Source organism: Mya arenaria, chromosome 15 (genome assembly GCF_026914265.1).
Source record: "Mya arenaria isolate MELC-2E11 chromosome 15, ASM2691426v1".
Classification (NCBI taxonomy): domain Eukaryota; kingdom Metazoa; phylum Mollusca; class Bivalvia; order Myida; family Myidae; genus Mya; species Mya arenaria.
The window spans coordinates 33866927-33881068 of NC_069136.1; the positions used below are offsets into that span (position 1 = coordinate 33866927).

General features: G+C 36.4%; 1 protein-coding gene across 1 annotated transcript; it reads right to left on the reverse strand.

Annotated features, from left to right (window-relative positions):
- Nucleotides 1-2100: 2100 nt before the first annotated feature.
- Nucleotides 2101-7105, reverse strand: LOC128219302 (myo-inositol 2-dehydrogenase-like). Its single transcript, XM_052927113.1, has 7 exons — nucleotides 7098-7105; nucleotides 6486-6529; nucleotides 5921-6083; nucleotides 5023-5093; nucleotides 3499-3607; nucleotides 2872-2999; nucleotides 2101-2237 (listed from the first exon to the last, which is right to left on the reverse strand). Exons 1-7 carry the CDS (start codon nucleotides 7103-7105, stop codon nucleotides 2101-2103), a joined length of 660 nt encoding a protein of 219 aa, XP_052783073.1.
- Nucleotides 7106-14142: the final 7037 nt, after the last annotated feature.

Sequence of the window (14142 nt, forward strand, 5' to 3'; positions counted from 1 at the left end):
AGATTATTTGATATAGTAATTGGACATTGAATTATATCATGTTTAAATCTATATAAATATTTAAGTCAGAATATTCATTGTATTACAGAAAATAAGCCTTTTACTGCAAAATATACGAAATGCCGTTAGTGCCATCGCCTATGAATGTGTTGATCAGAAACGCGATACTCGATAGTACGATGATGAAAACGCGAAATCACGAAACTACGATGGTGAAAACGCGACAGTACGGTGATGAAAACCCGACAGTACGATAACGAAAACGCGAAAATACGACAGTACGATGATAATAATGCGATAAACTATCGTGTTTTCATCATCGTACTATCGCGTTTTCATCATCGTACTGTCGTGTTTTCATCATCGTACTATCGCGTTTTCACCATCGTACTATCGTGTTTTTATCATCGAACTGTCTTGTTTTTATCATCGTGCTATCGCGTTTTCATCGTCGTACTATCGCGCTTTTGGATTTTGGGTAAAATTTAAGTCAAAAGAAATAGAGAATAGACCTAGAATATTGAAAGAGAAAGGGTTAGGCCAAATATATGTTATGTCTGTATCTATGGTGAACTTGGAATATATCTTCTTCATATACATATGTATATACGAATAATAGAATATTGGTTTAAATAAGTTAAAACTGATAATTTTATCCTAAAAACTGTATATGAGCAAGCTTTGTTTGTAGTAGCGTTAAAAGAAACTGGATGTCAAATGCTAAGAATTGTTAGATGACCATGGTTTCTCTGATATCTTTGATAATGTTGCCAATATTGACTAAGACTATCTGTATTCCCAATTTCGTTTTATTTATGTATGTCAATGTTATTCTGATTTTAAAAAGACATATTTTAAACGTATTTACCACATGCACCCTTCTGTGTAAGAATATCTACAATTATTGAAACTATATGACAAAAATGACTTAATTAAAATAGCATTTTATATCAAAGAAGCTCTTTTATTTAATTAATTGAATGTTGAAAGATACATATTTGGTTCAGCCTCTAGATATTGTTGCAGTTAGTGTGTTGTTTTAGAATTATGTGTACACTTTCGTCTAATTTATTATAAAATAACTCATTTATCATAACACATTTTATATACACGTTGACATGATATATGAAAATATGAATGCATATTGTAAAAGTCTGAATAAAATATCTGTTGTGTTCTGTCACCTATTTAATCTTGCAATTCACTGCTATTACCATGTTTTGCGTTTCTAGAGAAATCATTATGACTTTTAACTTAACTGCTCCTAGCCAAGGCATTTCAGCTCGACTGCTAGTATCGATAGGAATGCTTTTTTATTTATTATTTTTTTAATATCGGCTTTTTTTCATCTTACACAATTTGATTAGCATTTGCAGTTTTTCTGAGTTTCTAAAGTTGTGAAGCATGGAATGATCGGTGCTTTTGCTCCGCCAAATCTGTTCTTGAAAGTCATGACTTATCCAGTAGATGAACTTTGGGTCAATTAATAACTTGCTCGTTTTAGAATAATTCATCAACCATTACTAGTTTTAGATTATTTAATTCAGTATTGGATGACCGACGAAAGGACGTACGCATATATAGAGAACAAATATTTATTTATAGTAGATGGAAGGAAGTTTTTTTTTATGGTTTCAATTCAGTTCCAATCATTTAAAATTATACTTGCTAATTAATTACACTACACTAATTTAAGAGTTTAAATTAATTTGAGGCACATTTCTCACTTTACGACGACAATTAGTTAAAGTTATCCACCATTTTACTCAACATACGTGTCAATTATGGATGTCCACGTGAAGCTCGTAACAAATGGAACAAGTTACACTATCTATATATACTCGAGTCTTTTTCAAACCATCACATACAAGCTGTGTGCATCAATATCACAAACTACAAACAGTTGACTCTTCAAACCTTTCATTTTACAAGAGTTCTGAGTCTTTATTTTTTCTATAAAATGGCTGACATGCGAAATTCCTCACAAGAGAATGCTTCGTGTCTGAGAAAGGTTGGTGTCTTAATATATATAAAAAAATGCATTGTAGCAATTATAATTTAAAGGAGTGTTTTAAATATATGGAATATATGCCCATACGATCAAGTTACTTGTAACTGCTCGTCGTGCACGTGGCACGTTATGTAGATAGACTCTGGCCTCTGTGCACGTGTGAGCCAGACAACCATATCGATGTCGTGGACACCAAGGTCCGCCAGGATGTTGCAGCCGGTGCTGTCTTAAAACGAAAGGGTCGGGTCACTTACCAAAAAGCTTTTGTGGTCATTAATTCAGTCGCATAGGATCTAAGACTCAGTATTAATCATGAACTCAGAATTGATAGCTTTTAATATCAGACTTTTGTGTTTTGCTCGGAGATTTGCATCAAAAACTAAATGAAATAATGAGACACGCCTTGTATGCAATTTAAAAAAAAATGATCCAAGCCCTCTTACCTTGCGATGGGAACAAATTGCCATAACCCAAACATACCCCTACTTATTATTTTAGGATTGAAATTAAGGGGTGTTAGGACCCTTGTTTCACAGCAATATGCTATATTTACGAACATACGCGCACACTTCATATTGTTCCCTAAGTAAGTGTACACTACGCTTAAAGAGATTGTTGTAGGCTATCTCTTTTTTTTATATGTAAAACAGTTATTCTTTATTATAGATCATCAAATTGCATTTAGATGTTGTGAGTGGTCCAGGTCTCATCTACGAGGTCATGTGTTTGATCCCAACAAGCCACAAGTGCACTTGGCCTCCCGAAATGGACATCGATACTGGTTTCTACACAATATACGTCCTTGATTTATTAATTTCATGTCTTGTTCATTGAACATGACCCAATATGAAAGCACTCACCGGCGGACTTGAGGAACTCGTACGACGGTTTGGGCGAGTCTCTGGTCGTGGTCTTGATGACTTGTAATTTCCCAAGGGTTCCATTGTCGATAGCAGACTTCACGTCTCGATACAAATCGTCAAAACGTCTGCAATATGATAACGTTATATCGTTTGATTGTGTCGGAATATAAACATCTAGTTTTTAATGTCTCTCTAGATACTATGACAATCGAACACAGTGAGTCGGGAGGTCGTGAGAGCCATCAGGAAAACAAATGGCAAGATTTTTTCGTGAAAATATCTTTAACAGTGTGTTGCAGTTTTACTGCTTAAAATATATCCCAAAGAGCAAAAAGGTGTGTCAAAAGCTTGTGCTCCTAAGTAACGCACACTGTAATGTTAAATCCTTTATTCGCCACTGTATTTTGCGGAATGTATATATAGATACCTATGTTCCCGCGGGTAATTAAAGATCGGGTACCCGGTTCCAAAACATTTACACATTTCTTTTACAAGAAATACCCATTGTGATTGGCATTGTTAAATTCCATAAAAAGAAAGGAACATGACCAATGTATTCCTAAGAATGATAATGATTACTTAAGCAGTTTAACTGTACGCTGATTTGCGAATCACCCAAATCACCTAGTAAATCCTGTGAGGAAAGTCCTTCCGGTGCTTTCTGCCATCTCGTAACACAGCCGAATGTCGGACACAGACTCGCCCGCTGGTTTTTCCGTAAATACGTCCTTGCCTAAATATAAAGGTGTTTTCCTACTTGTGTTCTGCTGCATATGATCTAACTGGTTAGTTTAACATATATAATGAAATTGTCCTATTAAGTAAGCGGTATAGACCTAATATAGAAAATAGGGCTAGGTAAAGAATAAACAAAAGTGTTCTATGCGGTTTGTACGAAATAACAGTATGTCCTGCAGTATGTACGGAATAAACAAAAGTATGCTATGCGGTTTGTACGAAATAAAAAGTATATGCTGCAGTATATACGGAATAAACAAAAGTATGCTCTGCAGTTTGTACGAAATAGACAGTATGTCCTGGGAGTTGTACGGAATAAACAAAAGTATTCTATGCAGTTTGTACGAAATAGACAGTATGTCCTGCGGTTTATACGGAATAAACAAAAGTATTCTATGTGGTTTGTACGAAATAGATAGTATGTCCTGCAGTATGTACAGAATAAACAAAAGTATGCTCTGCAGTTTGTACGGAATAGACAGTATGTCCTGGGGGTTGTACGAAATAGACAGTATGTTCTGGGGGCTGTAAGAAATAGTTAGTATGTCCTGCAGTATGTACGGAATAAACAAAAGTATGCTATGCGGTTTGTACGAAATAGACAGTATGTCCTGGGGGTTGTCCGAAATAAACAGTATCCGATGCGGTTTGTACAAAGTAAAAAAGTATATCCTGTTGTTAGTACCATATACACAGTAAATGCCCTGGGGTTCGTACGAAATAAAAAGTATATGTCCAGGTACTCGTACGAAATAAACAGTATATGCCCTGATGCTCGTACGAATTAAACAGTATATGCCCTGATGCTCGTAAGAATTAAACAGTATATGCCCTGATGCTCGTACGAATTAAACAGTATATGCCCTGATGCTCGTACGAATTAAACAGTATATGCCCTGATGCTCGTACGAATTAAACAGTATATGCCCTAATGCTCGTACGAATTAAACAGTATATGCCCTGATGCTCGTACGAATTAAACAGTATATGCCCTGATGCTCGTAAGAATTAAGCAGTATATGCCCTGATGCTCGTACGAATTAAACAGTATATGCCCTGATGCTCGTACGAATTAAACAGTATATGCCCTAATGCTCGTACGAATTAAACAGTATATGCCCTGATGCTCGTAAGAATTAAGCAGTATATGCATTGATGTTTGTACGAGATAAAAAGTATATGCCCTGAGGTGGGTACGAAATAAACAGAATTTGCCCTGAGGTTCGTAAAATATTAGCAGTAGATGCCCTGAGGCTCGTAGGAAATAAAAAGAAAATGCCCTGAGGTTGGTACGAAATAAACAGTATATGGCCTGAGGTTCGTACCAAATAAATAATAAGTTGCGCAGTTGAATTACTTTTTGGTATAACTGTCGTATATATGAATACTTTTCTAAAGCATGAAGTTTACCGTGTTTGAGACTCTGGACGATGTACTCTGTATGTCTGCTGGTGGGTGACACGACAACAACGGCATCGAGGCTGCAGGGAATATACGAAATCAATTGAATTATAACGTTTACTTCAAAACGTACTTGTTCTAAAAACTAGAACCTCGAGTTTCTACTTAAATATCGTCCAGTATCAGTTCGGTAAAATTTCCCTTTACCTGTCTTGTCGGAAAGATGGGAAGTTCCGACGTAGGTAGAACTCGTCCATCACGCCGTGTACCCGCCAATAGATTAAACAAATCAAAAGGCAGAAATTTCCCAACCACAGATAAGTTATTTCACATTTTATCCGTCAAAAGCCTGTCCATTTCTTCCTTTATTGACATACAAATTGAAATGATCTAAGTCGGCAATAATATAACAAATGATAGGTCATTCTACCTTTTATCCGACAATATTCTGTCCATCTCCGTGAACGAGAAGAAGGAAGTGTTCCCTTAAAGGTTAAACTCGTGCTTCATTTTCCCGTACGCGAAAGATAATAATTTTACAATAGATAAGTCTTTCTACCCTTTATCCGACAAAAGTATGCCCCTCTCCGAGGAAGGGAAGAAAGGAGTGTTCACTTCGAGGAAGAACTCGTCCTTCATTTTCCTGTACCCAAAAGTTAATCATTTTACTTCTATCCCTCTTCGTGGAGGAGAAAAAAGTGTTTCCTTCGAGGTAGAACTCGTCCTTCATTTTCCCGTACCCGAAGCATAATAATTTTACCATAGATAAGTCTTTCTACCTTTTATCCGACGAAAGTCTGTCCCTCTCCGAAGAAGGGAAGAAAGGAGTGTTTCCATCGAGGTAGAACTCGTCTTCATTTTCCCATACCCGAAAGATAATAATTATACCATAGATAAGTCTTTCTACCTTTTATCCGACAAAAGTCTGTCCTTCTCCGAGGAAGGAAAGAAAGGAGTGTTTCCATCGAGGTAGAACTCGCCCTTCACTTCCTGTATCCGCCTCTTGTTGTTATCCACAATCCATTTCAAGTCCAGACGACGGTTGCTCAGAATGTTTTTAAGATGGACGCCTGAAATTAAATACATCATTGCCAATGTTTAATGGTGTATTAGGCCACAAGGGCATTGTTATTGTTCGGGGTAACTTTATTTCTTTCGATATCGATGCAGCATATAAAATATCGGATATTATAAACAATAGCGCCACGAAGCCAACGCCAACGTTCGTCGGTTTTTGCTCTCAAATCCAGCAAGAGGGATAACCCAACATTAATTAAAAACCAGAGATATGGCCCTTGCTCTACATGTAAGTATAGTCTCTGGGAATCTATGTAACAGTTTCCTGGGACTATCTTGAACGGTTTTTGAGTTATGACCGAGGTTAAGGCTTTCAGTGTCCACTACGACACACAGCAGCTATAAGAAAACCTTGACTTTTTTCGAAAAACAGAGGGGCTAAAAACGGTTCCTACCTGCAATTCGCCCACAACCAAACAGGCCAACGTTGTAGCGTTTTCTTTAGTTTGAACCTTGTGACGCGTATGTGCGTCGACCCAGGGTCTGTAATTAACACCTCATAAATCATGTTGTATTGTCTTTTTAAACAATTGTTAATGGTACATGTAAAACCTATTTTGATACATTTTGGATTGAGTTAGAGGTTAAATACTCCTTAACAAGTTTAATTCCTTGCTTGATGTGCGCATACCTTTCCGTCCGAACGTCTGTCTGACTTGCTGTGTGCCTACCTATCTATTCGTTCGTCTGCCTGGCTTTCTGCGTGCCTATCTATCCATCCTCTAATATAGCTAGCTGCGTGCCTGCCTATCCATTAGTATGGCTTGCTATGTGCCTACCTATCCGTCCGAACGTCTGTCTGACTTGCTGTGTGCCTACATATCCGTCCGGCTGGTGTGCTGCGTGTTTACCTTTCCGTCCGAACGTCTATCTGGTGAGCTGCGTATCTATCTGTCTATCTGCCCACTCGTCGGTCTGGTGTGCTGCGTGTTTATCTATCATTCCGTCTGACTGTCTGGCTAGCTGCGGGTCTACCTATTCGTCTGTCTGGCTTGCTGCGTGCCTACCTATCCATACGTCCGTCTGTCTGGTTTGCCAGGTGTCTGTCTATTCGTCTGTTTTTCTGTCCGGCTTGCTGCGTGCCTTAATATCCGTCCATTTGTCAGGCTGATGTGCTGCGTGTTTACCTATCCGTTCGTCCGTCTGTCTGGCCTGTTGTGTACCGCCCTATTCGTCCGTCTGTCTATGTGTTCAACTGTCCGTTAGCCTATAGTTATTATGACTGCAAATATGCTACAGATATCCAAGTTATAAGCCATACTTACACAACCTACTTCCGACTGTGCGCTGTAAATTGCTCTTGAAAACAGTAAGTTATTGGTATTCCATTTTGATCCAGTAAATTTAAGACATCTCCGAATCAACATCATGTATTATTCAATGTTTAAGCCAATCTTAAATTTCTATTAAATTAAATATAATCGGAGGCGCACTTATCTCTGAAATAAAGTTTGCTTAGGGAAGAATTTTTAAAAATAAACTTCAATAGAATGATAAGACAAATATGTACTTTTTTATCGTAAGTATGTTTAACAGAAAACAGTAACGATACACATTCAAATTTCAATTGTAACTGATTTTCCCCTCCCAAATTTAATGACTCTATGACTCTATGAAAAAATAAACAAAATGTTGTCAAAACAGTCAATCTGTTAGTGTGCAGCTTTAAGTTTTGATTGTTTGAATTCACTTCTAATCATTTAAAATGAAGCTTGCTAATCAATGAAACTAATTAAATAGTTTGAACTTGCAGCACATTGGCAATTACTTAAAGGTGTCAAGATAAAGCAATTTCATTGGTCTCACACGTCATTAAGGTAAACAGTCTGAACATGGATCCAACACGCTTTAAAGGCACACACTCTGAAAGTTGTGCCAACAACTTTAAAAGGAAGATTTGTCCAACAAGTAATAAAGGCAAAGTCCCTGAACATTGGTCCAACACGTTTTAAAGGCAAACACTCTGAACATTGGTCCAACACGTTTTAAAGGCAAACACTCTGAACATTGGTCCAACACGTTTTAAAGGCAAACACTATGAACATTGGATCAACACGTTTTAAAGGCAAACACTATGAACATTGGGCCAACACGTTTTAAAGCAAACACTATGAACATTGGATCAACACGTTTTAAAGGCAAACACTATGAACATTGGGCCAACAATTTTAAAGGCAAACACTATAAACATTGGGCCAACACGTTTTAAAGGCAAACACTATGAACATTGGATCAACACGTTTTAAAGGCAAACACTATGAACATTGGATCAACACGTTTTAAAGGCAAACACTCTGAACATTGGTCCAACACGTTTTAAAGGCAAACACTATGAACATTGGTCCAACACGTTTTAAAGGCAAACACTATGAACATTGGATCAACACGTTTTAAAGGCAAACACTATGAACATTGGGCCAACACGTTTTAAAGCAAACACTATGAACATTGGATCAACACGTTTTAAAGGCAAATACTATGAACATTGGGCCAACAATTTTAAAGGCAAACACTATAAACATTGGGCCAACACGTTTTAAAGGCAAACACTATGAACATTGGGCCAACACGTTTTAAAGGCAAACACTATGAACATTGGATCAACACGTTTTAAAGGCAAACACTCTGAACATTGAATCAACACGTTTTAAAGGCAAACACTATGAACATTGGTCCAACACGTTTTAAAGGCAAACAGTATGAACATTGAATCAACACGTTTTAAAGGCAAACACTATGAACATTGGATCAACACGTTTTAAAGGCAAACACTATGAACATTGGATCAACACGTTTTAAAGCAAACACTATGAACATTGGATCAACACGTTTTAAAGGCAAACACTATGAACATTGGTCCAACACGTTTTAAAGGCAAACACTATGAACATTGGTCCAACACGTTTTAAAGGCAAACACTATGAACATTGGATCAACACGTTTTAAAGGCAAACACTATGAACATTGGATCAACACGTTTTAAAGCAAACACTATGAACATTGGATCAACACGTTTTAAAGGCAAACACTATGAACATTGGTCCAACACGTTTTAAAGGCAAACACTATGAACATTGGATCAACACGTTTTAAAGGCAAACACTATGAACATTGGATCAACACGTTTTAAAGGCAAACACTATGAACATTGGTCCAACACGTTTTAAAGGCAAACACTATGAACATTGGATCAACGCGTTTTAAAGCAAACACTATTAACATTGGATCAACACGTTTTAAAGGCAAACACTATGAACACTAGATAAACACGTTTTAAAGGCAAACACTATGAACACTAGATCAACACGTTTTAAAGGCAAACACTATGAACACTAGATCAACACGTTTTAAAGCAAACACTATGAACATTGGATCAACACGTTTTAAAGGCAAACACTATGAACATTCGATCAAAACGTTTTAAAGGCAAACACTCTGAACATTGGTCCAACACGTTTTAAAGGCAAACATTCTGAACATCGGTCCAACACGTTTTAAAGGCAAACACTATGAACACTAGATCAACACGTTTTAAAGGCAAACACTATGAACATTGGATCAACACGTTTTAAAGCAAACACTTTGAACATTGGATCAACACCTTTCAAAGGCAAACACTATGAACATTGGATCAACACGTTTTAAAGGCAAACATTCTGAACATCGGTCCAACACGTTTTAAAGGCAAACACTATGAACACTAGATCAACACGTTTTAAAGGCAAACACTATGAACATTGGATCAACACCTTTCAAAGGCAAACATTCTGAACATCGGTCCAACACGTTTTAAAGGCAAACACTATGAACATTGGATCAACACGTTTTAAAGCAAACACTATGAACATTGGATCAACACCTTTCAAAGGCAAACACTATAAACATTGGATCAACACCTTTCAAAGGCAAACATCCTGAACATCGGTCCAACACGTTTTAAAGGCAAACACTATGAACACTAGATCAACACGTTTTAAAGGCAAACACTATGAACATTGGATCAACACGTTTTAAAGGCAAACACTATGAACACTAGATCAACACTTTTCAAAGGCAAACACTATGAACATTGGATCAACACCTTTCAAAGGCAAACACCCTGAACATCGGTCCAACACGTTTTAAAGGCAAACACTATGAACACTAGATCAACACGTTTTAAAGGCAAACACTATGAACATTGGATCAACACGTTTTAAAGCAAACACTATGAACATTGGTCCAACACGTTTTAAAGGCAAACATTCTGAACATCGGTCCAACACGTTTTAAAGGTAAACACTATGAACACTAGATCAACACGTTTTAAAGGCAAACACTATGAACATTGGATCAACACGTTTTAAAGGCAAACACTATGAACATTGGATCAACACCTTTCAAAGGCAAACACTCTGAACATTGGTCCAACACGTTTTAAAGGCAAACACTATGAACACTAGATCAACACCTTTCAAAGGCAAACACTCTGAACATTGGATCAACACGTTTTAAAGGCAAACACTATGAACACTAGATCAACACCTTTCAAAGGCAAACACACTGAATATTGAATGAACACGTTTTAAAGGCAAACACTATGAACACTTGATCAACACGTTTTAAAGCAAACATTCTGAACATTGGATCAACACGTTTTAAAGGCAAACACTATGAACACTAGATCAACACGTTTTAAAGGCAAACACTATGAACATTGGATCAACACGTTTTAAAGCAAACACTATGAACATTGGATCAACACCTTTCAAAGGCAAACACTCTGAACATTGGTCCAACACGTTTTAAAGGCAAACACTATGAACATTGGATCAACACGTTTTAAAGCAAACACTATGAACATTGGATCAACACGTTTTAAAGGCAAACACTATGAACATTGGATCAACACGTTTTAAAGGCAAACACTATGAACATTGGATCAACACGTTTTAAAGCAAACACTATGAACATTGGATCAACACCTTTCAAAGGCAAACACTCTGAACATCGGTCCAACACGTTTTAAAGGCAAACACTATGAACACTAGATCAACAGGTTTTAAAAGCAAACACTCTGAACATTGGTTTAACACGTTTTAAAGGCAAACACTATGAACATTGGATCAACACGTTTTAAAGCAAACACTATGAACATTGGATCAACACGTTTTAAAGGCAAACACTATGAACATTGGATCAACACGTTTTAAAGGCAAACACTCTGAACATTGGTCCAACACGTTTTAAAGCAAACACTATGAACATTGGATCAACACGTTTTAAAGGCAAACACTATGAACATTGGTCCAACACGTTTTAAAGGCAAACACTCTGAACATTGGTCCAACACGTTTTAAAGGCAAACACTATGAACATTGGTCCAACACGTTTTAAAGGCAAACACTATGAACATTGGACCAACACGTTTTAAAGCAAACACTATGAACATTGGATCAACACATTTCAAAGGCAAACACTCTTAACATTGGTCCAACACGATTTAAAGGCAAACACTATGAACACTAGATCAACACGTTTTAAAGCAAACACTATGAACATTGGATCAACACCTTCCAAAGGCAAACACTCTGAACATTGGTCCAACACGTTTTAAAGCAAACACTCTGAACATTGGTCCAACAAGTTTTAAAGGCAAACACTCTGAACATTGGTCCAACAAGTTTTTAAGGCAAACATTCTGAACATTGGTCCAACAGGCATTTTAGGCACACACATTGAACAGTTGTCAAACACTTTAATCACACACTCCCTTCATTGGTGAGACACGTTTTAAGGCACACACTATGAGGATTGGTTCAACACATTTAGAAGCCACATACTCTGAACATTGGTCCAACTCCTTTAAAGGCACACACAGAACATTGGTGAACACGGTTTAAATGTACACTTTAAGAACACTATTTGAAATGGTTTTACATTCACGCATCTGATCGTTGGACCAACTTGTTCTGAAGAAACACACTCTAAATTTTAGTCAATCAGATTTAAAACGCACATAATTTGAACATTGGATTAACACATAAACACAGTCTAAAACTGGCCCAACATATTTTACATGCACAATATTACAACAACATTGGTTCAACACTTTTAAAAGGAACACAGTCTTAACTTTAGTCCCATATATAATATAAATGTTCGACATTATCAATCAGACATAATCAAAAATGTTCACAGACTCAACATTAGTCCAACAAGTGTTAACGGCACATACTCTAACGTTGGTTTTACAGATTTTAAAGGCACACAATCTGAGAACTGTTTCAACACGTTTTAAAGGTAACAATGAAAACATTTATCTAACATGTTTTAAAGGCACATAGTTGAATAATATCCAGCATGTCAACACGTTTTGAAGGAAACAATCTAACGTTGGTCCAGCACTTGTTAAATAGTTAAAATGTTTTCTTTTCAAAAATGGACTTATCATAAATGGCATTGATGACGTCTATGTTAACACATGTTAGCACTTCGTTTAATTGACACTTTTTAAAGCAAAATTGTTTGAGTGGCACGTTTCAGTCAGTTATATACAATATTTACTGCAACAGATCATACTATATGGCTAGTATTAAATATATATATATATATATAGACTATTGATTATCAATTTGAACAATGTGAATACAAGGAAGTGATCTATTAATAATCATACAGAGGTAGAACAGATACCTATATGAGGTAATTAAGAATATCAGACTAAAATGGGATGTATGTGTTCTCAACCGGGTAAGAAACTTATCGGTAATTCTATTTGTTGTTCATGATATTTGTTTAACAAAGATCGGTCTCAATATACAATGATGAAATATCTAGTGACTTATTTATATGAAGTTTACTAGATGTATGACTCACTATTTACAAGAACCAGGCAACACGTTTGTATACACACTCACTAAATTAACCTATTACACTTTTTTATGTTTAATTCGTGTTGATTTAAAGAGAAATTTCAAGGTAACTTAACACTTTTCAGCAGAAAAAGACCCCAATTTACCCGATAAAAGAGATCAGCCGAAAGGAAGTAAGTTTGCTTATTTAGCTTTGGAAGTTCATATTTTAGAACATGATAATACTTACATGTATAAAAACGTTTTTACTTAAAAAGGCAACTTACATTACTAGCTGATTCGTTAGGATTTTACATAAACGCATACAGCGATACAATTTATTTTATCTAGTATTTCGTTTTGTAAATACTATTTTGTCTCATTAGAGGGAATAACCGCAGGATCAGAATCTAGGACACCAGCTTCACCCGAGCCAAATCCCGGCCCTACAGTAGTGTCACCGACAACAAATCCCGCTCCCTTCTCGATAACTGTGACCTCAGACACAACACAGCCTCTCCCGCCTCCCAATTTACGAAAATGAAACCATTGGACGTGTTTATTCTACAGTATATCCAGCTACAATACAACTGAAAGTGTCTCCTGTAACTTTGATAATAGCAAATAAGAAATTATTTTCTACAACTCCAAATATAACAAAATGAAGGTGTCTCAAAGTTTGAAATGAAATGAAGGAATAACATAACATTAAATCAAGATACAGCACTATGAAAATGGTTCCCGCTTTTCATTTTATGAATAGTTTGGGAAGCTTTCTATAAAACAATGTTTCCATATACGATACAACGAATGTGTCTACCACCTTTTTCATAATGGAAATGACCCGTTTTTATTCATTATTTACTCCAGATAATCATAAAGAAGATGTCCTCCTAATTTACGGAAAATATAACCTTTCTTGACAACAGTGATTCCAAATACAAATTGAGTGTATTTCCTGTCACCTAATTTAAAACAAATATGTAACCTTTACCTACCTCCGTGACTCCAGATTCTCTACGGAATCGTGTACCGCCTCCTTATTTACGGAGCAAAAGATGGATATTTTGTCAGTGACTCAACATATAACAAAGTTATCGTTGTAAATGATGCATGCTATCTGAAAGGGTGCAAATTAAAAATGGAAATTAGAAAATTCTTTAAAATTACCGTGTTATAATCATTATGATATCATGTGTTATCGTATAGACGAATATTC

Excerpts from the sequence above, each read along its gene's own strand:
- LOC128219302 (XM_052927113.1), bottom strand. Across the intron at positions 5,094-5,920 it reads AGACTTTTGTCGGATAAAAG|CCTCGATGCCGTTGTTGTCG; the intron begins GTAGAAAGACTT and ends TATTCCCTGCAG. Across the intron at positions 3,000-3,498 it reads TTCCTCACAGGATTTACTAG|ACGTTTTGACGATTTGTATC; the intron begins GTGATTTGGGTG and ends ATCATATTGCAG.